A 25097-nucleotide genomic window follows, 5' to 3' on the forward strand; every position below is an offset into this window, starting at 1 on the left:
ACAGACAGGAAGCCAGTGGAGCGTGGCCAAAACAGGTGTAATGTGGTCACGTTTTTTGGTCCCGGTTAAAAGTCGAGCTGCTGCGTTCTGGACTAACTATAACCGACGAAGGGATGACTGATTCAATCCAACATATAAAGAGTACAGTAGTCTAATCGAGACGTAATAAATGCATGTATGACTCTTTTGAAGTCATTGCGCAGCAGGTAGGGCTTAACCTTAACCAAAAGTCTCAGCTGGAAGAAACTGGTTTTAACAACAGAACTAATCTGTTCAAAATCACACCCAGATTCTTAGTAAAAGGACGAATATGGGAACAAGTACCTAGAGCATCAACACAGGCACTACAATGTTCAGCATGACCAAACACAACAATTTCAGTCTTATTATCATTGAGACAGAGAAAGTTCTGATCCAACCATATTTTGAGATCTCTCAGGCAGTTAAGCAAAGGCTGGATAGTGTCCTTATCATTGTTTTTTTTACAGTCAAATAGATTTGTACATCGTCTGCAAAACAATGGAACGAAATTTTATGTTTTTTTATAATGGACCCCAAGGGCAGAATGTACAGAGAAAATAGCATGTGTCCCAAAATGGAACCTTGGGGGACCCCACAAGAAAGAAGGGCAGCAGATGAAGAGCAATTACCAAGGTGGACAGAAAAACTCCAAACTGTCAAGTAAGATTCAAACCATTTGAGGGCTATGCCCGTAATGCCAACACTTTGTTTGAGTCGGGATAAAAGGATAGAGTGGTTGACGGTGTCAAAGGCAGCAGTCAAATCTAAAAGCACTAAAACAGCAGATTTTCCTGAGTCAACTGCTAAGGGAAGGTCATTATAGACTTTTTGAAGGGCAGTTTCAGTACTAAAGTCATATAAAAATGATTTAAGTTGATTAAAAACAACCCTCTCCAAGAGTTTTGAAAGAAAGGGAAGCTTAGAAATAGGTCTAAAATTAGAAAAAACTGAAGGATCCAGATTCTTCTTTTTTAAAAGTGTTTGCACAACAGCATGTTTAAAAGCAGCTGGAACACACCCTGAGCTCAGAGATGTATTAACCAGGGATAAAATACTGGACCCAACAGTGTTAAAAACATCTTTGAGTAAGCGTGCAGGAATTCTGTCCAGCACCTTTTTTGTGTGTCGGGCCAGTGACAGACTGCGTGAAATTAAAAGAGTCAATAAGATTAAAATCCTTCGCAGCACACATGTATATTAAAATCACCAACGATTAAAAAGTGATCATATTTTAACGCAATCCCAGCCACAAAGTCTGCAAAGTCCTGGATAAAATCCTTATTAAACTTTGGAGGTCGATACACCACCACACATAACACGGTCATTGGAGAATTTGTCTCAAACAGCTGCAACTCAAAGCTGGAGCAGCTGTCAAACGGAATCTCCCGACACTGAAAGGTACACTTAAACACAGCAGCTAGCCTTCCACCTCTACCGGTGGTCCAACGGGAGCTGAGGAAGTCACATCGGGGAGGAAGAAGTTCCGAGAAAGGCATGAACTCGTCCTCATGAAGCCAGGTTTCTGATAAGAACATAAAATCCAACTCCCGTAAAGTGAATAAGTCATTTAGGAGAAAAGTCTTGTTGGCTAGTGATCTAGCATTAATCAGAGCCAAGTGAAGAGTCTGATCCTCACTGGCCAAAGGCGCCACATGATCCAGTGGGCGCAGGTTTGAAAAATCCACACCACTTCGGTGGATCCGAGCCTGCAAGGGAGAAGAAGGTACCATCAGCAGGTGGGCCTTGGAAATAACCGGTGACCCAGGGACAACAGGACAGAGCCAGCAGTCTCTCATCCCCAGCGATCGCCCAGCAGCAGGAATGTAGCGTCCATCAGGACACGTCACACAGGTGGACGCCAGGTAAGCCTTGAATCTGACCAGCACACCTCCGCGTTTTCCCCGTAACCTGAAGCGTTTCTTACGGCGAAGAACAACAGGCGAACGGCGCAGGAACTCAGGTATATCCGACAGGAAAGGAGGAAGGCTCAAGGACTGGCGGTCTCCCAAATCATGTCTTTCAGACAATATATCAGCAGAGATTTGAATGTTGAGAAGTGTTTGGCGATCATAAACAAGCAAAGCAGAGACATCTTGACAGTATGTACTGATAAATAAGGCGATAGCAAACAGCAAACTAAGCAGACAAGAGGAGACAGATGACTTGCCATGCACACTAGCACCATCTTGTCTATTGTTAACACCATATAGTAACATGAGATATAGTAACATGAGATATTTAATAATATTAACTTCATTCACAACAATCCCACCAATCGGTACCAAAATGTCCCAGTTAGAGAGGAATCATATTCTTTTAAAAATCTTTACAACCATGGTCTAAAAGAACCAAGCAGGCCTGCCTAATTGCATGGTCCAAATTTTCTTAAAAACTCGCCATTTTCAGCATGTAGCTTGTTAGCTTGAAATATGGTGTTGTTTCCCAAAGCAAAGGGATTTTGAGAACCGTAACACACAGAGAGCGGAAAGTGAGGGGCAAAGCCTAGCATCACACTGGATGTCAGGCTTTATCCTGGAAACGTACTTCCATTGACCCAGACTAGGGCCAAATATATCGTACCTGACTTTGCGAATAAATGTTTCTTACTGAAATGTACCTTGGTAGTCGCTGACTCGTTGACTTTCCTTCTTGAGTTTTTATGTCCATTTGTACCTTTTAAACCTTTGTCTAAGAACCATAAATGTATGCTGTCACACGTTGTTTATCTTTTGTACTGATGATTCAACCAGGTTTTCATGTCCACCCAAACCCTAAAATGCTGTCAGTCACCTAAAACTGTCTATGAGAACAAGGAACTTTACTGCAGGAGCCCTAGATGCCTGCAACCCTAGATCAAGAAGTGCTACACAATCTTCACATTGATTGGCTGGATGCCAGGGGGAGTGTTGTCTGGAGGTGGAGCTTCTACTTGGATCTTTACCAAAGTAATGTATGTCACTGCTGTGTTTTAGCATGCCGAATGACTCTAGTTAGCACTGGTTTCTGATTCAGCTGCCCTGTTTGTTGTTGTTGTTGTTGTTGTTGTTGTTGTTGTTGTTGCCGTGGCACCTGTTGAATAAAGATTGATTTCACTTGAGTGTTTTCATCCAAATCAAGTCACTTCTCTGCATTTCCAGGCTGCTGGCCACACCGTTTGCCTCACCCCGACACTAAATTTAGCGCTGCAGCTCTGGATCTTTTAACGTATGATGTAAAAATAGAAAGGAGGGAAGTCTGCTCACCACACAGCCACAGGACAGACACTGGGTCAGCTAATAAAAGTTAACTGCTTAAACAGACTGAAGAAAGACAGATAAAGGCAGACAGAGAGAGAGATAGTCAGATAGACAGGCAAAGAGACAGACAGGTACTTTTGTGCTACTGTAAAGATTAGAGACAGACAGGCGTAGAGATAGAGGCAGAAAGTCAGTGGACACAGACTGTAGTTCATCTTAATGTAAACTGTTATTGGTCACAGGAGGGGATGTAAACAGAAAGGCAGACTGTGAGAGAGAGACAGAAATACATCAGGTAAGTGTGAACTGGTTTACAGTGATTTCTCTGAATTTATCGAAGCTGAAATACATATATATATATATATATATATATATATATATATATATATATATATATATATATATATGGTTTAAATGTTTTTTGAAGGAGGTCAATCCAGCAATCTTTGTGCTAAGCTAGGGCTAGGTTAAATTCTCTGGAAGGCACTGCTATTATGTGGAGGCTGAGGGTCATATGGGTGGCAAAGGCAGCCACAAGTGTTTGTGGTGTACAACTGCATAGGTGATAAAGTGGTATAAAGCCTTTTGTGTCCCCAGAGGGAGCTGTGTGAAGTCTGAAAAATAGACTACAAGTTTGAAAATGAAAGAAATCTGTGTGAGGAGTTTCTAAACCTCTGTAGCCCACCCCTCATCCTTAAAGCAGGGTAGAGGCTCGATGCTACATTAGTCACTGCTAACATAATATACCAGATCAGCAGTTTTCATCAGGGACTTCAACATCATCATGTGCAGGGGGCCTGACGCCTGAGCTCATTTCCTAATTTTGAGTCATGGTTGTTTGGATAAGTCAACCTCATTATCAAGACAGTCACTGCTAAATCCATCTTCCAGACAGACTGGGATTAAAGTTATTTAACACAGAGTTCTCTATAACACATTTGATTCTATGGCTTGTCAATGTTATAGTACTTAAAGGACCATCCAGATGTTTGTTTTTTTCATATATATAGTTCAGCTCATTAGCTATAGATCATTTCCCAAATCCCAAAGATTGATTTCCATTCGTTTCACTTCATTTCTATAAATCAATAAGCTGACAGAGAACGGAACTTTAGACAGATAATCCATCACAGTAGTGATGGGTGAATGAAGCCTAAAGCGTGATTTATGGTTCTGATTTATGGTTCTGTGGAGGCCCCACGCAGAACTTTTGCCATAGCCTACATACAGTAAGTGGCCTGAAGTTTGGGTGCGTTGGTGTGTGCGCGCCAATCTCGTAGCAGGACCGACGTGTGTGTGTGTGTCTGCGGGGAGTGTGTGGAAGAGCGAGTGAGAGAGTGACCGCGATTATCTTAGGAGCGAGTAGTGACTCTAGAGGCATAGCGAGAGAAACAAAGTGTCTCCCCTGTTCTTTCTGACCACAGTGGGACATCTGCTTTAAAAGTTAACTCTCTCCTTGATTTCACGTTGTTTATGGAGAAGGAGAACCAGGAAATGAGTCGGGGGAATGCAACGCTACCAAGCCACGGCGACGCTACGTATGTAGCCACGCCATAGATTATGCAGAAGCATAAATCCCGCTTTACAAAGCTTTGGGGCTTCAAAGACAGCAAACAGTGACATCTGGTGGCTTGCAAAAGGTATAGCAGCCTTTCGAGATCGTCCTGGGCACTACAACACCTCTTTGTTTTGAATAGTTTTAAGCTTTAGTGCCTAACTTTTTGATATTAATGAAGTTCAGTCACATTCAAGCCATTACCAAATGAGTTGCTACAAAGCTAATTAAGACTATCAGCTCCACACAACTCTCTCTGGATTTCTCAGTAGGACTATGTTCAGAACTTCAGACTTTCCCGCGCAGAAACTCGAGTGAAGATAATGACCTCTTCTGAAGAGTCCCTCATGTTTTTTTAGTCCTCTGTGTCCTCCTTGGCTACTAGCAACTGTGTGGAAGAGGGGGTGCACGCTGACAGTTTTCGTTGTCATTACTTAGAATTCCTCATGGGGGCGACAGAAACTATGCACTAGAGCTTTCATTCTCATGTACATGGGTTAAAGTCGGATCTGGCAGGTGGGGGAAACCACACCAAATTCCATTGCAAATTGAACACTTTAAAAGTTTCTTACTACTTTAAAGTCTGTCCACTACACAGCACTTCTCACTCTTAAAGATGGTTCTGGTAAAATAAGCTTCAGAGCGGCGGTCTCATCCATCCATCTCTAGATCACAGTCAGTGTTTGATTATCTCTGCATGTTCATGCATCTGAGAGCAGGACGTGTTTTGTTGGTGTGTACAAAGACATCCTGACATCAAGAGATTTAAATCGAATAAGAAACGGCCAAATACACAATGTCATTTCCACGGCAGCAATGGTTTGAATGAAAAAAATACCAAAAAGGTTTTATGAAATTTTGAATTTATTGGAAGGATAGCCCCTTGAGATGTAGCATCTCGTTTTTGAGGGGATCCTATAACACATAATTATAAAACACATACAAACAGAACTGTGTTACATACTGTGTTTTTTTTTCCTGTTCCCAGACTGTACCCCTATCAGGGGCATAGTCTGGGAGTTGCCTTTTTCTCCTCCCCTCTCCTCATGTCATGCTGTATTTTCTTAATACCCTGTCTTCCTGCCCTGTCTACCCCATTGTCACATTGTATGTTTGTATATGTATGGTCAGGTTGATGTGTTTGTATCTTGTAAAGCGCATTGTGATTTTTATCTGTGAAATGCGCTCTATAAATAAACTTTACTTACTTACTTACTTAAATAAACATTCACTACAAATACACAGATACAGACAGCTTGCTCACCTTCTCTCACCCACACCCCCAGCTGTTTTACAAAAAAGATACAGTACTAACCTGGATAATAATAAATCAATTCCATAAGAATAAAGAACAATTAAAGCAGTTTGTTTTCGTCACAAACAGAAAATGTCTCAAGTACGCACAATTAAAAAGGCATAGACAGTTTGTTTTAAAGTGCTCATAATGATGCTCATTTTCAGGTTCATAATTGTATTTAGAGGTTGTATCAGAATAGGTTTAACCCTTGTGTTGTCTTCCCATCAACCTTGAAAAAAAACATTTTTATGTTTTTGACGCCTTTTTTTTCACAAATTGTTTTTGCTTTTTCCAATGTTTTAAATTGTTAAATTTTTCTTCTACATATTTTCAGCGCTTATTTCTACGTCCCATATTTTCTGATATAAAACAAAAATTGAAAATGGGTCATTTTGACCCGAAGTCAACACAAGGGTTAAATGGTTTCATTTTCAAAAAACACCATATTTTTGTTGTACTGCACATTGCTGCAGCTCCTCTTTTCACCCTGTGTGTTGAGCTCTCTGTTTTAGCTACAGAGTGAGACCTCTCACTTCTGTTCCATCTTTGTTGGGAGTCGCACATCCTCAGTACCTAGGTAAGGACTACTAGCCAGTCAGAAGCAGAGTATGAGGGCGTGCCCTGACAGTACCTAGGTAAGGACTACTAGCCAGTCAGAAGCAGAGTATGAGGGCGTGCCCTGACAGTACCTAGGTAAGGACTACTAGCCAGTCAGAAGCAGAGTATGAGGGGGTGCCCTGATAGTAGCTAGGTAAGGACTACTAGCCAGTCAGAAGCAGACTATGAGGGGGTGCCCTGATAGTAGCTAGGTAAGGACTACTAGCCAGTCAGAAGCAGACTATGAGGGGGTGCCCTGACAGTACCTAGGTAAGGACTACTAGCCAGTCAGAAGCAGAGTATGAGGGCGTGCCATGCTAGCAGCTAGGCGAGCATTATAACGTGTGTTCCAAAGTGACCACGTTTGTCTCTGAAGTAAAGGCTGGACTACAATAGAGCTGTTTGGAGCAGTTAGTGAACTGTGTTTTCAGTTGGAGATGGTAAGTCCCTTTGGGGGGGACTTTGGGCTTTTTCACTTTGTAAACCTATAACATGCAAAAAAAAAAAAAAAAAAAAAAAATATATATATATATATATATATATATATACAATAAAGGAAAGGGAAAAAGCCAAAAAGCATAATATGAGCACTTTAAGATGAGTAAATAAAGATGTCCTGAAACACGGGTCGTGGTAATAGATCTCAGAGACAAAGGACAATTATTCCAATTACAAATGCAGATGTTTTATGATTGAGTGGAAATAAATTTTAAGTAGATTAGATTGAAAAGTTTAACAATAAAGTAGTGATTGATGATTGATTTTACTTGATGATTAAAAAAACACAACACTGCACTGCAGTCATTACATACATTAGAAATCACAGAGGATAAAAACAGGAGGCCTGTTTCCATTGTGGTCCTTTACAGTAGTAGTATTAGTAGGATTAGTAGACGTTTTGTTGTTGTTGCTCCTTGAAGCACGTTGCTGACCTGGGTTTAATTATAGAGTGACGCCTGTCGGGTTGTGTCACAGTCTGACCGCTGAGTCTTCAACAAGACATTGCTCTAAGGACTGAAACAAACATTTAACTAACATTTATCTGTCTTGTGTTGTCGGTATGTAAGAATACCTGAGCTAATGAATTCTGCATTTGACTATATACTATGTACTTAAGGCAGTGATTTTCAACCACTGTGCCGCGGCATACTAGTGTGCCGTGAGAGATCGTCCTGTGTGCCGTGGGAAATTATCCGATTTTACTTTTTACTAATTGGTCCAACAATTTTTTTTATTGAGTTACTGCAAATAATTTTCCATTGTTGTGCATCTGTGCCTGCAATGTGTTTATTTTTTTTATACCAAAAATGAAAAACAGCTTCTGCTTGTGTTATCTAAATAAAAAAACATAAAATCCAAAGTTAAACGGACCAATTTAGGTTTTTCGGTTTGTCTCAAATAAATAGGGCTGGGTACCGAATTCAATACTTATTAGTCACCGCCCGAATTGCCTCTAAAGTATCGAGTATCGAAAAAATGCCTCATCATTCAACACCCAATTTCAATACCTAAAGAGTAAATCTCATTAGCGTCAGTGAGCCAATCAGCACGCAGCATGCCACTACCAAAATGTTGTTATGTTTGTGATTGGCTGTCTAACGTTACACGTTGTAGAGACGCAGAGGAGCTGAAAAATAGATTAAAAGATGTGTGCCGTAATATGTTGTAATGTTATAATTTTTTGGTTAAAAAAATGATGTCACTCTATTGCTACCGGCATCAAAACAAATTTCAATGATACCCAACAAATAACAATGGTCAGGGATGAAACAGATGTTTTGCAACATGATTTATCCATGTTGATTGATTTAGTTCGAACATTCCGGTATTTTTTTTGTAACAAATGAATGAATCCAAAAAACTTGGCATATGGATCGATGGAAATAGGCTAATATTTAGTTGCAGTATTAGTTGTCCTCATTATGATAATTACTTCAAGATGTCTGACTGACGCTTCTACGAGTCAAAGCTTGTACTGCAGTAAAATTTACAACTGACCCATCAAGTATCGGATGTCTGGAGATTCTTCCCAAGCACTTGAACACACCACCAACAACCACAGAGAGACAGAATACGTTAACACTGTAGAAATGCAACATGATGCCATGGGTGACACGTTTGATGCCGTTTTCTGATGTTCTTTTTGTTGGTTGTGTCTCCTAGGCAACAGGATGTTGTCAAAAAAGGAGGAGCGGAGGTCGTTCAGCAACGGGCCGCTGAGAGACCAATGGGAGAAGAAAGCTCAGAGCATCTCGGAGCAGAACAAACAGGAGGCCGAATGGAAGAAGAAAAGTAACAACAAAATGTGAGAATGTGTGATGGTTTTAGTTTGCTTTTGTATCACAAGCCTGACAGTTTTAACTGCGAAGAAAACTTCAGCATCTTACTAAATTAATCTTACTGTGGCGAGGGTCACCAATAAGACATTTGAATGAAAAAACCCAACAACGCCACTGAGGGAATGGTACCCTAGCAAATACTATGTGAACATTGATTGATGAGAGAAAAGCACACAGATCCATTACTGATGAGGCACGACGTATTTCAAAGTATTTCAAATGTTTTTATTTCTAATAAATCAAAATAGGCATGGGCTTGAACTGCTGTAAGAAAAGAAAAGGGTTAATAAACAAAAACGGTGGGGTGGCTAAAATTATTCTTTATTACAATAATGTTAAAATAACAGCCTTGATAGCAATGTTAAAGGTGCTCTAAGCGATGTGATGCGTTTTTTAGGCTACAACATTTTTTGTCACATACAGCAAACATCTCCTCACTATCTGCTAGCTGCCTGTCCCCTGAACACACTGTAAAAAACATCTCCTCACTATCTGCTAGCTGCCTGTCCCCTGAACACACTGTAAAAAACATCTCCTCACTATCTGCTAGCTGTCTGTCCCCTGAACACACTGTAAAAAACATCTCACTATCTGCTAGTTGCCTGTCCCCTGAACACACTGTAAAAAACATCTCCTCACTATCTGCTAGCTGCCTGTCCCGTGAACACACTTTAAAAAACATCTCCTCACTATCTGCTAGCTGCCTGTTCCCTGAACACACTGTAAAAAACATCTCCTCACTATCTGCTAGCTGCCTGTCCCCTGAACACACTGTAAAAACATCTCCTCACTATCTGCTAGCTGTCTGTCCCCTGAACACACTGTAAAAAACATCTCACTATCTGCTAGTTGCCTGTCCCCTGAACACACTGTAAAAAACATCTCCTCACTATCCGCTAGCTGCCTGTCCCGTGAACACACTTTAAAAAACATCTCCTCACTATCTGCTAGCTGCCTGTTCCCTGAACACACTGTAAAAAACATCTCACTTTCTGCTAGTTGCCTGTCCCCTGAACACACTGTAAAAAACATCTCCTCACTATCCGCTAGCTGCCTGTCCCATGAACACACTGTAAAAAAACAGCCCAGGCTCCACAAACGGCAACAAAAAACAAACTGCACCAACCAGCTAGCCTCAGTTTTGTTTGACAATACTTAGAACGTCAACAAGAAGTGATGTCACCCAACATCACTTAGAGCACCTTTAAATACATGTGTAATATAAGATTTAAGCCCAAAATAACCTATAAACAAACCAAGCAGAGGCCACTCATGGAGAGAGAGACAGAGAAGTTTGTTTTGGAAAACGGGAGAAAATTGCAGCGCCATCAAGAGGCGCCATAAAAAGGTGCATATTTATTTTTATGTTTGGTCCTAGTCTTTTACAGTATTATTAAAGAAAAACAGGTTTCCATAGATACCGTGTCAGAGACTGACTTCTACAAGAGCTTGCTAGCTAACACTAGTTAGCCTATATGTTACTGAAAAGTAGAACACTTATTAAAAAAAAAAAACTCTGACATAACCTTGCCTTCCGTCGTGTAAACTGGATTCAGTGTTTTTCTGTTGCATTTGTTTTCGGGGTTTGTGTGCTTCTCATTTTGCATCGTTTTTTATTTGCAGTGCGTTTGTGTATTTGGTTGTGTTGTGTGTATTTGCTGCGCATTTGTGTATTTGGTTGTGTTGTGTCTATTTGCTGCGTGTTTGCTAAATGGTCATGTGTTGTCAAATGAATGAAGATGTTTTCTGAATTTGCTTGTGTTTTGTCTATTTGCACGTGTTTTCTTAAGTTGCCGTGCGTTTACCCCCGTCAGCCACCGTACCAACGCTACTCACCCCAGGTGCAACACAGCAAAATGGTGCAGTCTACATCGTGTCCCTGTGCATTTACTAACATGTAAAACAGTGAAGGAACCTCGCTACGGGTACAACCCGCTCTGAGAGAAATAAAATAAATACAAAAATAATCAGGAACAAATATACGGTAAACCAGTTAGTTAAATAAGTAAAGAAAACTCACAAAAAAACACAATAAAGAGGCATTACAATAAATGCAAATCAAACCTAAACTAAATAAACAAAAGCTGAAGACAAAAATAAGAAATAACAAAACTAGACCAAAACAAATAGACATAATTAGGGCAAAACAGAACGAAGACAAACATCGAAACTAAGAAATGGGCAAAACACCATAAGGGCAAAACAGCAGTAATTAAAAAGGCAAGAGGAACCTGGATAGGAGGGGAAAGTACAAGTAACCAGGTTCAACTTAACCAAATATTAAAATCACATTAAAAACTGTTAACTTACTCACCACCACTGAGATGGGAATATCTAAATCACCTTCCCAGGGCAGGCTGGCAGCGCTCTAAACAGAAAGGTGATCAACAACCAACTGTTTCACTTGGAAATACATGAAATGTGACATAGAAATGTGCCTTTCACATACCTGGGGGCAACAAACACTAGCCTACAGCCATCATAGACAGTTAAATAAATGGACCAACAGATCCCGTTGCTCTAGACGGAGACCAGTGAAGGATATTAGAAGCACTTTTTCGGTGATGGCTGAGCGTTACTGCGCAGCCTCCAACTGAGAGAGACAATGTAAATGTGACGTGAACAACCTGTCTGAAAGTTGGAAGTCTTCTGGTAGCTGTGCCAAGAGAAATCTCAATCATTCCCAATCTTACAGAGAGATCATCATTGTGGAGAGAGACTTACCCCCTTGACAGCCATGGACAGATCAGGAAGCAGAGACAGGACAAAAGAGCACAGGTGCCTTATGTAGCCTAGCCCTGATTAGGGAGTTGGGCATGGGAAGGCTGCATTCAGGCCCACAACACATTTACCTGTACTGAGGGAAGCCTTCCCCACTACATTACCATACAGTAGAGATTTTGAAAATGTTGCTGTGGCAGCAATCATTAAAAACTGGAGATGAACAGGCTGTAAGGTTCTTGCTTTACTATGTTTGTGCTGTACTTCAGCAGCTGGTTATCATGTAGTCTCACATTGCCAGACCTAGTTATCTCCAGTCTGGCTACACCACAGATACGTTCTGGAATAGGAAAAAAACACTTGTTTGCATTTCTTTAAACCAATCACTCTGGAGGCGCTAAGCACCGGACACAGAGACGATGGCTCTGCTAAATGGTCTCTGGAAGGAACTTCTTTTGGTGGAACATTTGCACCCCACAAAAGAAAATGCCAATAAATTGAATTGTTCATACAATAAAGTAACGTGAGCTATTTAAATTCGGTGGATACATGGTTAAACCTCATTTCCTTATACCAGTGTATCTCTGTGTGTACTTCGTCCACAGCAATCCCACCAATCGCTCCCAAAACGTCCCAGTTAGAGAGGAAATGCCTGAACATATTTTTTGTAAGTCTTTACAATCATTCCCCGAAAGAACCAAGCAGGTCTGCCTTGTTGCACCATCCAAATCTTCTTCAAAACTTGACATTGTCAGTGTGTAGCTCGCTAGCTCGAAGGTTGTTGCTGTTTCCCCAAGCGTCATCCGGATGTCCGAATGATCCCGGAAATGTACTTCCGTTGATCCAGAGTGGTTACCATGTGATGTGAAACACAAATTCAAGTAATAACTGAATCACCTGCAACTGGATCCAACCTGATAACTCAAACTTATCAACTAAGATATAAAGAGGGGAAGCACTACCTGAAAGAATGATTTCCAGGTGGGAACAATCCCTAAAGCATGTAAATCTACCTGGCTAGTTAACACCACAAGCCAGCTACCAACTATTCAGATTCAGAAAAATGTTGTCCATCATTATTTTATGTAAATGCTCTTAGATGTGGGCCATACTTGAATAAAAAATTTGGCAGCGCGGTGGCTCAGTGGTTAGCAAGAAGGTTCTGGGTTTGAACCCAGGTCGTCCCAGGCCTTTCTGTGTGGAGTGTGCATGTTCTGCCTGTGCTTGCGTGGGTTTCCTCCGGGTGCTCCGGTTTCTTCCCACCATAAAGACATGCATGCAACTAGGACTACAAAAAAATACAGTTTTATAATTAGCCGACTGGCTAACACTGGTGCATTTACAGAAATGTTGATTAATATGTATTGTCCTGATCAAAATAAAAGAAAGATACACATAGGATTTGAAAAAACGGCAAATGCGGTCGTGCTACAGAAGCACATTGCATTCAAAATCGGGATGTTAGCTGTGAACATAACTCTCTCTTTTGCTCATTCACTACTCTATATTTATATAACACACAGGTGGAACTAACACTGTTAATGATGGGTTTGTTCCAATGGAGGGGGCACTACATTTCTCAGTGTTCACTCATTATGATAATATATTAATGGGTTTCGTATGTTTATTTGAATGTTTTTTGAATCTGCAGATGTTTCTCAAAGTGGAATTATCACTGGTCACTAGTGTCCAAAGGAGACTTCCATCAGCTTACCAGCGGTGCAGAAGATGAGGAAAAAAACAAGCCAAAAATCAAATTTAAAGTTGTCCCCCCTCCTCCCAAACCCAAATATGAGCCAGCCCCTGCTCCGCCTACTCCCAGGAAAACAGCTTCGCCCAAACCTTGCAGGCAAAAACGTAAAGTTGAAGTGGATGTGTTTGGGCTGTGCTGGAGAGACTCCTGGAAGAGCCTGAAGCCTCCAAAGTATCTTTACCTGAAGGCCAAAGAGACGAAAACTAAAATCCAAGGATTCACAACCATAGAGCTGACTAACAACAGGGGGTACAAACCACAGGGGTACGAATCAGTGGCTGATTGGGAGTCTCCTGCTGAAAAATGGAGTAACTCCTGGAAACAGGTACTGAGACAGACACAAACTGATGGCATCACATTAAAAGACACTAAAACCCAGACCTTTGGTCAGTTTTTAGTTATATTTTAGACAACGTGTGAGAGTCAGGGGGGAAGATGTGTTTTGGCTAGTGTCAGGTAAGTTTGAGTGTTGTATTGCCTCAATATAACCGGGTTCAGACCTCAAAATATATTGGACTATTTTGAGTTTTTAAGTATTTGATGCACACCTTTTAGGCCACAAGAGTGCAGGGAACACTACCAGCAGGTAGGGCAGGAGGGAAGTAAAGCAATCATCATCCACATCATACACCCATTCATCATCCTCATTAAGCTCATTAAGCTACATAAAGCTGACACCTAATTAAATCAAGAAGTGTTTTACTGAACTGAATTGTGTATGTGTATTATGTAATTTCAAAAACTTGTAACGTAGTAACATTTAACTTACAGCTGTTCAGCGTATTCTCGGATATTTACGTGATGTATCTTTGTCTCCGTCTGGCCGACCTGTCAATCACGACTTAGGCTTACAGTAGCAATGCTAACCATGGCACTGTGTACATGAAAATATCCAGCTACTGCTAGCGCTAGCTGGTAACTTAAGGGAAAGATTTCCGATTTTATGTTCTGCTGTGCATGCAGATGAATTGCGGCATTGCCTGGAAATCTCCACTGGATGACTTTCTCCACAAGGGTTGAAAATAGGCAACTTTCCCTCCCCCCCAGCTCCACACTCTGATCAAAATTCGCCACATTCGGTTTCAAAAAACCAAGATGGCGACAGCCAAATTGCCAAACTCAAGGCTTCAAAACAGCAGTCCACAAACCAATAGGTGACATTACTGCTGCTACGTCCATTCTTTTTTCCCAGTTTAGTATTCTGAAACAAAAACCAGGCGATGCGTTTGTCCAGTCAGGAGTAGGAAGGGTTCATGTTAATGTCTGAGTGATAGAAAAAGCTGTCAATCACCTGTTGTTCACTTCATAAATAGCATGTGTCTACAGCTGATTCATCCATAGCCTTCTCAGATCACAAAAGAAGAGACAGCTGTTTAAAAGGTGCAAAGCAACACAGTTAAAACTGTTTAACCATCTTTTGTCTCCATTGTTCCATTGTCCAGGTGAAGAGCCCTGCCCAGTTGGAGTGGACTGAGGAGAAACCATTCCAATGGGACATTTTGTTTGAACGGAAACCGGTTGGCCAAGCTGAGATAGAAGTCTTTTCTCTTCCTGTCTGGGCCGGTACGTGGAAGTTCATCAACTTTGCCTTCCGGCAGCAGCAAAAGTACTGGGATTGTATCTGGCCTGATTTCCAACAAAACGTCAGCAACAAGTTTGACAAAGTACAACAACTAGAGGAGCAGGTGGGGATCAACATAAAGACAATTATTGTTTTATTGTTGTCTTTTGCTCTTTCAACTTCGTTGGCCACGTAGGAGCAAATTGAGACAGAAAATACCAACACGTCATGCTACATCACTGAGCAACCAGGACAACCATTTGTATTATTGTTATTAAAAATGTATGTTGTGATGGTCAAACAGGAGGAGCCCTCAGACTGGGAGGATTCATGGAAACTGTCCGGGGCAGAACTTGAACCAAAAGACACCACAGAGGACGAGACACTAACTGCAGGCTCCTCCAGCACTGAAACCACAGTGATGATGAGGCTGAACGAAGTGTTCCTGCCCGGCTGGAGGGACTCCTGGCTGCTCTCTGCTGCCCCCCTGGAGGAAGAAGAAGAACGTCACAAGAACTGGAACTCCTGCTGGGCATACAGGAACCAGATCAGGTGGGTTGGTGCAGAGTGCCCTTCGCCTAATGTTAAGCATCTTTCAGGCATGAAACCCTTCATGTTTATCCCATGGCTATTTAACATGTCTGAATACGCACCAGTGTCCCAATTAGGCATGGGCTGGTATGAGTTTCTGACGGTATGCTTAACCATCAGCAGAAATATCATGGTTTTATGGTATTACAGTATTGCAGTTACAGCTTTAAAATGTATTATTTATTATTTAATGTTTTAAACACACTGCACACTGGCAGGGAGACAGATTTCTAATCTGCACTTTATGTCCTTGAAGACAGAAAGTGAATGTTTAGTGGTTTTGAAACCGTGACTTTTTCAAACCGCGGTAGACCTTGAAACCGGTAACCGGCCCCTGCCTAGTCCCATTAACTTAAATGCTGCCGCAACAAAAGGTGAAACATGTAAAGAGAGAGAGACAGGAATGTGCGTCATCACATTAACATAAACGTTACCAATGTTAGAATGACAATAATCCATCACTTTAACAGATGGATAAAGCCATATTCCATGACCCCACTCACCCTCTCCATCATAAATTTATGAGAAGCAATAGGTCAACTGGTAGAATTTTACAACAGAGAATTAGAACAGCCAGGTACAATAAATCATTTGTGCCTACAGCGATCAGATTGTATAATGACCAAGCACATCGCAAGCACTTTAATTCCAAACTGGCACTTTAACTGGATGGTAGATCTCAATTTATGGACAATCATTCCTAGTTATTTTTTTCTCTTTTTTTTTTCAATTTTTAGCTAACTGATAATATTAGTCATTTTTATGTTTTGTCAACGTCAGATTTTGGATTGTCATTTCTAAAGTATTGTCATTTTCTGTATTGTCACTGACAATTTCTGTCATTGTCACTTCTGCAGTATTGTTATTCTTTTCTTTATATATTTTTACTGGTTTGTCTGTGATGTCTATGTGTTTAGAGAATATGTTGGCGCGTAAGGAATGACCACATGAATTTCACCCCGACCTTGATGTCTGAAAAGGGCCTTATACAGTGGTGTGAAAAAGTGTTTGCCCCCTTCCTCATTTCCTGTTCCTTTGCATGTGTGTCACACTTAAGTGTTTCGGAACATCAAACCAATTTAAACAAAAGTCAAGGACAACACAAGTAAACACAAAATGCAATTTGTAAATGAAGGTGTTTATTATTAAAGGAGAAAAAAAATCCAAACCATCATGGCCCTGTGTGAAAAAGTGATTGCCCCCCTTGTTAAAACATACTATAACTGTGGTTGTCCACACCTGAGTTCAATTTCTCTAGCCACACCCAGGCCTGATTATTGCCACACCTGTTCACAATCAAGGCATCACTTAAATAGGAGCTGCTTGACACAGTAAGGTCCACCAGAAGATCCTTAAAAGCTACACATCATGCCGAGACCCAAAGAAATTCAGGAACAATTGAGAAAGAAAGTAATTGAGATCTATCAGTCTGGAAAGGGTTATAAAGCCATTTCCAAAGCTTTGGGAATCCAGCGAACCACAGTGAGAGCCATTATCCACAAATGGCGAAGACATGGAACAGTGGTGAACCTTCCCAGGAGTGGCCGGCCGCCCAAAATTACCCCAAGAGCGCAGCGACGACTCATCCAAGAGGTCACAAAAGACCCCACAACAACGTCCAAAGAACTGCAGGCCTCACTTGCCTCAGTTAAGGTCAGCGTTCATGCCTCCACCATCAGGAAAAGACTGGGCAAAAAATGGCCTGCATGGCAGAGTTCCAAGGAGAAAACCACTGCTGAGCAAAAAGAACATCAAAGCTCGTCTCAATTTCTCCAGAACACATCTTGATGATCCCCAAGACTTTTGGGACAACATTCTGTGGACCGATGAGACAAAAGTGGAACTCTTTGGAAGGTGTGTGTCCAAGTATATCTGGCGTAGAAGGAACACTGCATTTCATAAAAAGAACATTATACCAACTGTAAAATATGGTGGTGGCAGTGTGATGGTCTGGGGCTGTTTTGCTGCTTCAGGACCTGGAAGACTTGCCGTGATAAAAGGAACTATGAATTCTGCTGTCTACCAAGAGATCCTGAAGGAGAATGTCCGACCATCTGTTCGTACTCAAGCTGAAACGAACTTGGGTTCTGCAGCAGGACAATGATCCTAAACACACCAGCAAGTCCACCACCGAATGGCTGAAGAAAAACAAAATGAAGACTTTGGAGTGGCTTCAGCCAAAGTCCTGACCTGAATCCTATTGAGATGTTGTGGTATGACCTTAAAAAGGCCGTTCATGCTCGAAAACCCTCTAATGTAACTGAATTAGGACAATTCTGCAAAGATGAGTGGGCCAAAATTCCTCCAGGACGCTGTAAAAGCCTCATTGCACGTTATCGCAAACGCTTGGTTGCAGTTGTTGCTGCTAAGGGTGGCCCAACCAGTTATTAGGTTTAGGGGCAATCACTTTTTCACACAGGGCCATGATGGTTTGGATTTTTTTTCCTTTAATGATAAACACCTTCATTTACAAATTGCATTTTGTGTTTACTTGTGTTGTCCTTGACTATTGTTTAAATTGGTTTGATGTTCCGAAACACTTAAGTGTGACAAACATGCAAAGGAACAGGAAATGAGGAAGGGGGCAAACACTTTTTCACACCACTGTACATAAAAGGCATTTTTTAATCGTAAAATGTATGCTACAGTGTGTTCCTGAAATGAACCATGGAGAGTTACGTCTTGTTCACACATGTGGACTCAAAGTAGCAGGCTCACTTATGCCTCTCATGAGCCTTAAGCATTTGTGTGTGTGTTTGTGTGTTATGTGTCTGTGTGTGTTATGTGTTAAGTCTCAGCTGGACAGCTTGCTTTAAGTTGAAAATAGGCAACTTTCCCTCTTTAGCACTTAGCTTAGAGCAGCGCCATTGCAACCTTTAACAACACTCTACCGCCTCGTCAAAAATCATCACTTCCGGTTGCAAAAAACCAAGATGGCGACGCTCAAAGCTTTAGAACCACACACACCAATGGGTGACGTCACGGACGTTACATTCACTATTGGTTATTACAGTCTATGGATGTATCAGACTTTGATATACACACACATATTTCATTGTTGGTCTGGATTTACACATGAGATTTTTTGACAATAAGATTAAGAACATATAGATTATTAATCAGCTTTAATTGGGATATTTAAAAAAGAAATATATATCTTAACCAGAGATTCTAAAACTTTCACATAAACATAGGCACCATTATCTGCACATTGACAATGCTACAGTGATTACCTGCCGAAGTTACATTAAAGCGTAACTCTCGCCAAAATGCATCCTAGGGTATTTTTGTGAATGTACGTGAGTCAAACTTTTGTTTAAAAGCATATTTAGGACCGAAGCGCCACTTTTAAGATTTACCGTATTTTTGTTTTTCGGTTAAATGGCCTTTTGAATGGGAGTGATAGGGGCACTTTTATGCTAGCCTCAAAATAGCTATTTTTAAAACACTAAGAAGGCTCGACACAACATGAAACTACGCTCGAAGTATCACCAGGAGCTCTACACCTTAACGAAAGCATTGACAACATCCTTTGTGTACCCAGAGTTTACTAAAAAGAAAGTTTTTGAGCAACTCTTGTTGTTTCCGGCCACTACCACCTCGGCAGTCAAAACCAGTCGATATCCGAATGCGAATGAACAGACTCCATATGAGGCTCCTTTTTCAACTGCACGTTCAATATTGTTTTTTAGTAGACCAATCACAACAGAGTGGGCAATGGCCAGTATTAGAAACATTTTTGAACATCAAAGCATGTACACCCATTCTAATAGACCCCAAGAGTACAAATATGACGCAGAATAGGAGGTTAATAGAGGCTCTTTAATCCCAAAAAAAATCTAACCCAAACTACGACTATATCTGCAGGTGGTGCATGGCTTCGCTGGAGTCCCATCAGCGCCACAGCGCCATGCTGACGAGGAGACGTAAAGCCACAAACCTAGTCCTCACATCAGGGCTGGACCAGGAGACAGGTAACACGGAGTGGACGGAGGCCTGGAGGACTCCTAAAAGATGGATCGAAGAAAAGGAGGACAAAGTGGCCGAGACGCAGGAGGATGGGGAAGTGGAGGATATGATGGATGACACAGAGGAGGAGGATGAAGGAGTAGACAACGAGAAGGATGTAGAGGTAGATGAGGAGGAGGAGGAGGAGGAGGAGGAGGAGGAGGAGGAGGAGGAGGAGGAGGAGGAGGACGAGGACGAGGGAGTAGATGAGGAGGTGGAGAAGGAGGAAGACGAGGACAGGAGCGAAGAAATACACAAGGAAGAAAAAGAAATGAACAAGGAGGAGGAGGAGGATGAAGGCGTAGATGAGGAGGAGGAGGATGATGAAGAAGTCGACAACGAGGAGGATGATGTGATAAACAAGAAATACGAGGACAAAGATCTGGATAGAGAGAATGAAAGTGAAGAAGGAGACAAAGAAGAGGAAGACCAAGATCTGGATCAGGAGGATGAAACCGTAAAAGAAGACGAAGAAAAGGAAGACAAAGATCTGGATCAGGAGGATGAAACCGTAAAAGAAGACGAAGAAAAGGAAGACAAAGATCTGGATGAGGAGGATGAAAGCAAAGAAGGAGATGATGAAGAGGAGGAGGACAAAGAAGCAACCAAGGGGAGGGGAGTAAAGGAGAAGGGTGATGACCATGACGTGCATGAGGAGGAAGATGCAAAAGAAGATGAGGATGACGAGGAAGAAGAAGAACATGAGGAGAGGGACAAACACAAGGAGGACAAAAACGTAAACCAAAACGGTGAGGGGGATGAAGATGAAGAAGAAGTAGAGGAGGAGGAGCAGGAGGAGGAGGAAAAAGAATTAGACAAGAAGGAAAGAGACAAAGATGTAGACAAGGAGGACGAGGAAGAAGTAGATGAAGACGAGGACATAGAAGCAAAAGAAAAAGACAAGATAGATGAAGTAGAGGAAGAGGAAGAGGAGAATGCAGATGAGGAGGAGAGTGAAGAAGTAGATGAGGAGGAGAAAATAGCAAATAAAGAGGAAGATAAAAGTGTGGAGGAGGAGGAGGAAGAGGAAGAGGAGGAGGAAGAAGCAGACGACAAGGACGAAAAGGAAGAGTTAGACAAAGAGTGGGTAGAGAAAGAATCAGACAAAGGTGACAAGCAGGAGAGCGGAGAAGTAGACAAAAAGAAGGAGAGAGTAGACAGGGAGGGGGAAAATGAAGATGTAGATGAAGATAGTGTAGCTACAGGGGAGGAGGATGAAGAGGTAGACGAAGAGGAGGAAGAAGGAGAGGACACGGAGGACGAAGCAGACAAAGGTTGGGAGAAAGAAGTAGACAAGGAGGAAGGAGAGGACACGAAGGATGAAGCAGACAAAGGCCGGGAGAAAGAGGTAGAGGAGGATGAGGAGGAGGAGGAGGAGGAAGTGAGTCAGAGGGACAAAGATGATCAAGAGGACAAAGAGGACAAAGAAGAAGTAGTGAATGAGGAAGAGGATGAAGAAGTAGATGAGGGAGAAGATGAAGAAGTAGATAAGGGAGAGGATGTAGAAGTAGACGAAGAAGAGGATGTAGTAGACGAAGAGGAGACTAACGAATACGATGCTGAAGTAGAAGAGAAGACGGCCGAAGCGGAGGAGGATGACAACCGGGACAAAGTAGACGAGAAAGAAGAGGAAATCAACGTAGACAAAGAAAAGAAACAAATCAAACGCAAACCCGATGTCCCACTCCATCTGCAGTTCCATAAACTACACACGTCCTTCTCCTCCTGGAAGAAGTCGTGGATGGTGGCGGTAGCTCACAGAGGAGGAGAGGAAGAGGAAGAAGAGGACGAGGAAGAGGACGAGGAGTTGGTAGAGGAGTGCCGGGCTTGGAAAGAGTCGTGGAGGATTTGCCGTTGGAGGAAGCCGGACGATGACGAGGTGGTGTGCTTCTCCACCGCCAACCGGAGTCAGAGATCCATCGGACTGATTCACGCTGCGATGACGAAGAGGGAATGGACTCTTAGCTGGAAGACAAACCAAGACCGCAGCAAAGGATTTAAACACTGAAGTAGAAGAAGAGGAGGAGGAGGAGGAAAATGAAGAAGGGAAAAGTTGAAATTTTCTGAAAGCTCTTTTGCAAATTTAAGATTGAACTCTCCTTTCTTAGCGTGATACTGAAAAGAAAAGCCTGAATCATTCACCATATTTTGTGTACTCATATTCCCACGTTGAAAACACAGCTTCGTGAGTTTAGATGTTAAGGAAGAATAAGTAGAAAGTTGTAGAAAGACTGTTTAATAAAACTGAACTGTATGAGTGTAAAATGATAACCTATCAGGGTAAGGTAGAATAAGAAAAATAGTAAAGCACACAGAGATGTCCCCATACAAGAAAATAATATTATTGTCAATTCTGTGTCTTCTACAACTGTAGTGCATTCCCCTGTCCTGTCACAAAATGCTAATGTTAGCTAACGATCCTCCATTGCTATAAAGCTAATGTTTGTACCAAAGAAACACAAGGTTTGCCAAGGATCAACACATTTTCACAATTCACATGATCACAGGTGGGAAATAATACTGTCCAAAGTGAAGCTGAAATTAAGAAAATGTCCCAAAGAGGATAGATTGTGAGATTGATGCGACAACTGAAAAAACTGAAACATTTAGCCAACAACTTTCTAATTTCTAATACAGAAAACATTAACCAAAGAGTAATAGTGTGTTCCATTTGTACTTGGAAGTCGGATTTTTCAAGGTCAAAATCAGAAACACGCCTCCTGACCTCGGATTTCCGAGCTCAGAACTCAGACAACCTCGGAGTTAAACCAAGCTCAAAATCCAAGATGGCTGCCCGTGCATCAACAGTTGTGAAAGCTGTAGTAATATACAGACTTCTGTCTTATTTGTGTCTCACTAAATCAGTTGTACACGCTGCGCTGTCCAACTTCTATCTGTGGACATGTTGTTACGCTGTTTTATGCACAAAAAAATCTGCGTAATGCGTTGTTATCGACTGGTATTGCTAACAATGGCTAACCTGGCTAGAGCTAATGAAAACAATGAAAAATCTGACTTGTAAATAGAACGCATTCAACTCGGGTGTGAAGTCATTCCCAGCTCCCGCTTCCGAGTTCCTGGGTAAATGGAACGCACTATGAGCATGTTAAGGACTCGATACACTAAATGCTAACATGAGGTAGTGACATTCTGGGAATATGAAGCACTTTAAGAGAGATGACAGACGTTGACCAAGAATTTGTCAAAATATGTAGGAAATGTAATGTGCAAAAATGTCATGTTCAGTGGTAGATGTGAAGGACAGTGCACAGATCAGTCTTAACAGTTTGTGTATCTTTACAGCATTGTGGTTAAGATGATGTATAAAAATAGAACTGCATTTATTAAAGTAATGAATCGTATATTTATTAAACAAAGGTCAGGTAGCCAAATGTGTAATAATGAATACACTTTTTCATTTTCTTTCTGATAGCGAGATCACAATCTCATGTCTGTGCATGGAGCTGGAGTCAGGCTATGGTTAGCCTAGCTTAGCATAAAGAAAATACACCTACTAAAGTCTGTACTCACTAACTATCTGGCAATGCTGCACAGAAGCAGAGGGAGGTTGGATTTGTTGGATGTTCTTCAAGAAATAGTTCCAGGATGTAACTCCCACTAGCCCCCCCGCGTTTGTATGTGGATTAAACAAACAAGATACAGCATGTTATTTTATACGGTCTATTGTTATAATATGTTTGCTGAAATGATAATTGCTGCTTCATTTTTGGGACTGTAATAAACACTGGAGCCTCTAGGGCAGTGATTCTCAAAGTGGGGTCTGTGGCCCCCTGCCAGCCGGGGGTCCATGAAAGGTTTCAGATTAATTTATTCATCATGATATATACTGTATACTGTATATATACAGTATATACAAGAGGTCCTAACTCATTCATAGCGCAAAACAAATCTCTATAAACTTCAAATATGTTTAATACATACATGTCTAATATCTTTCTAATACATTTTTCTTATGTTGTTCTTTCACATAACTAAGACTATAGAAGTGTACCAAAAAAAGTGCTACGTCAAATTATTCAATGGGACATACATGAGGGGTCCCTGGTGTATTCTCTATCTTGTGAGGGGTCCTTGGCTGGCTGAAAAAAAAGGAGAACCTCTACTTTATGCTAGCAGGCTAAGCAGGGAAGCTTGTTTCTCCAAACTAAAGCTAAATTGCTGTCAGTTTGGGTGATCAATGCTGAATAATGTTGGGAAGCAACGGATAAATAAAATCCAGTAAACTGACGTTTCAACCTTTCCCCCCTCCCAGTTGTATGTTGAATGTGTGTGATACATCAGCCACCAGATGGAGACACCGATTCTCTGCGGTCTATCTCAACCTGTGTCTTGGTGGAGCGTCGCTGGTTTCCCCTGCAGGGATTATGTTGTGACAGAGAAGTTTTAAAGCATGGAACCATATAGCTGGATCGGACTTCGGCTAGACAGGCAATAATTGTAGTTTGGTTTTAGTCTCTTTGGTGAAAAAGTTGATTAAAGTAAAAATAAAGAGTGAGTCTGCAGTTACTGTTCTATCAAGCTTCCTTTCAAACCACTATTTAGAATTCAGTGCAACGTTCAATCTAACAGGAAAATGTAAAAGTTTGATTCAAAAAGTAAAATCTTACCTATACATTAACAAAAAACTGTCAAAATAATGAAAAGGGATGTAATAAATAAATAAATAAAAATGAATTTCCTTTAGTGCAAAGTCCCATTCATTTATTTTTATTTTTTTTATGAATAAAGCCATTGTCAGGGTTTGTGCAATAGCAGGCTTGGCCTTGGAGATGACAAGGCAGCAGGAAGATTTTAAATGTTTAATAAATTAACAAACAAAAGGTATCCTGAAGGAGGCAGGGAAAGACTGGCAACTGAGATCCAAACAAAAATCAATATACTGAAAATTAAGAAGAGCAAAAACAGAATGACTACACAGGGAGAGATGCATGGAATGACAACAATCTGACAACAGACAAAGGAAGCACAGAGACTAAATACACAAGGTGACGAGGATAGTAACGCGCCACAGGTGACATGAGGGCTGATGAACAGGTGAGACAAATTAGGGCAATCACAAAGGTGAGAAAATAAAAAGAAATTCAACTTTATTTTCAAATTGTCACAAATATCATGTGATTGTTGAATTTTAAATATATATATATATATATATATATATATATATATATATATATATATATATCTATCCTGACTGCTGCTGCTATTCTCCCCGCTGCGTTTTACACACACGTTGAAGGCCGCTTTTTGCGTCGTATCTGACGCTGACAGCCACTGCCCAAACGTCCATATTTTAGGAATTTGGAGTGAGAACAGGTTGGCAGGGAAGAGCTACAGGGACACAAGGTACTAGTCTATATCAACAATGATTAATTTACGGGATAGTTCAGGTGCCACCGA

General features: G+C 41.2%; 1 protein-coding gene across 1 annotated transcript; it reads left to right on the plus strand.

Annotated features, from left to right (window-relative positions):
• The first annotated feature begins 2857 nt into the window (after nucleotides 1-2857).
• LOC114571259 (golgin subfamily A member 6-like protein 22) lies at nucleotides 2858-22547 on the plus strand. The gene is made up of 7 exons (XM_028602131.1): nucleotides 2858-2966; nucleotides 8870-9011; nucleotides 13418-13844; nucleotides 14962-15204; nucleotides 15385-15632; nucleotides 19539-19803; nucleotides 19855-22547. Exons 1-7 carry the CDS (start codon nucleotides 2858-2860, stop codon nucleotides 21685-21687), a joined length of 3267 nt encoding a protein of 1088 aa, XP_028457932.1. The 3' UTR covers nucleotides 21688-22547.
• The last annotated feature ends 2550 nt before the right edge of the window (nucleotides 22548-25097 follow it).

This window comes from Perca flavescens, chromosome 16 (genome assembly GCF_004354835.1).
Source record: "Perca flavescens isolate YP-PL-M2 chromosome 16, PFLA_1.0, whole genome shotgun sequence".
Taxonomy (NCBI): Eukaryota; Metazoa; Chordata; class Actinopteri; order Perciformes; family Percidae; genus Perca; species Perca flavescens.

What these genes read in the sequence shown, in the direction of transcription:
- LOC114571259 (XM_028602131.1), top strand. Translation starts at nt 2,858, where the DNA reads ATGCCTGCAACCCTAGATCAAGAAGTGCTACACAATCTTCACATTGAT. An exon ending in TACAACAACTAGAGGAGCAG is followed by an intron (nt 15,205 to 15,384) that starts GTGGGGATCAAC and finishes ATGGTCAAACAG; the next exon opens with GAGGAGCCCTCAGACTGGGA. An exon ending in GCATACAGGAACCAGATCAG is followed by an intron (nt 15,633 to 19,538) that starts GTGGGTTGGTGC and finishes CTATATCTGCAG; the next exon opens with GTGGTGCATGGCTTCGCTGG.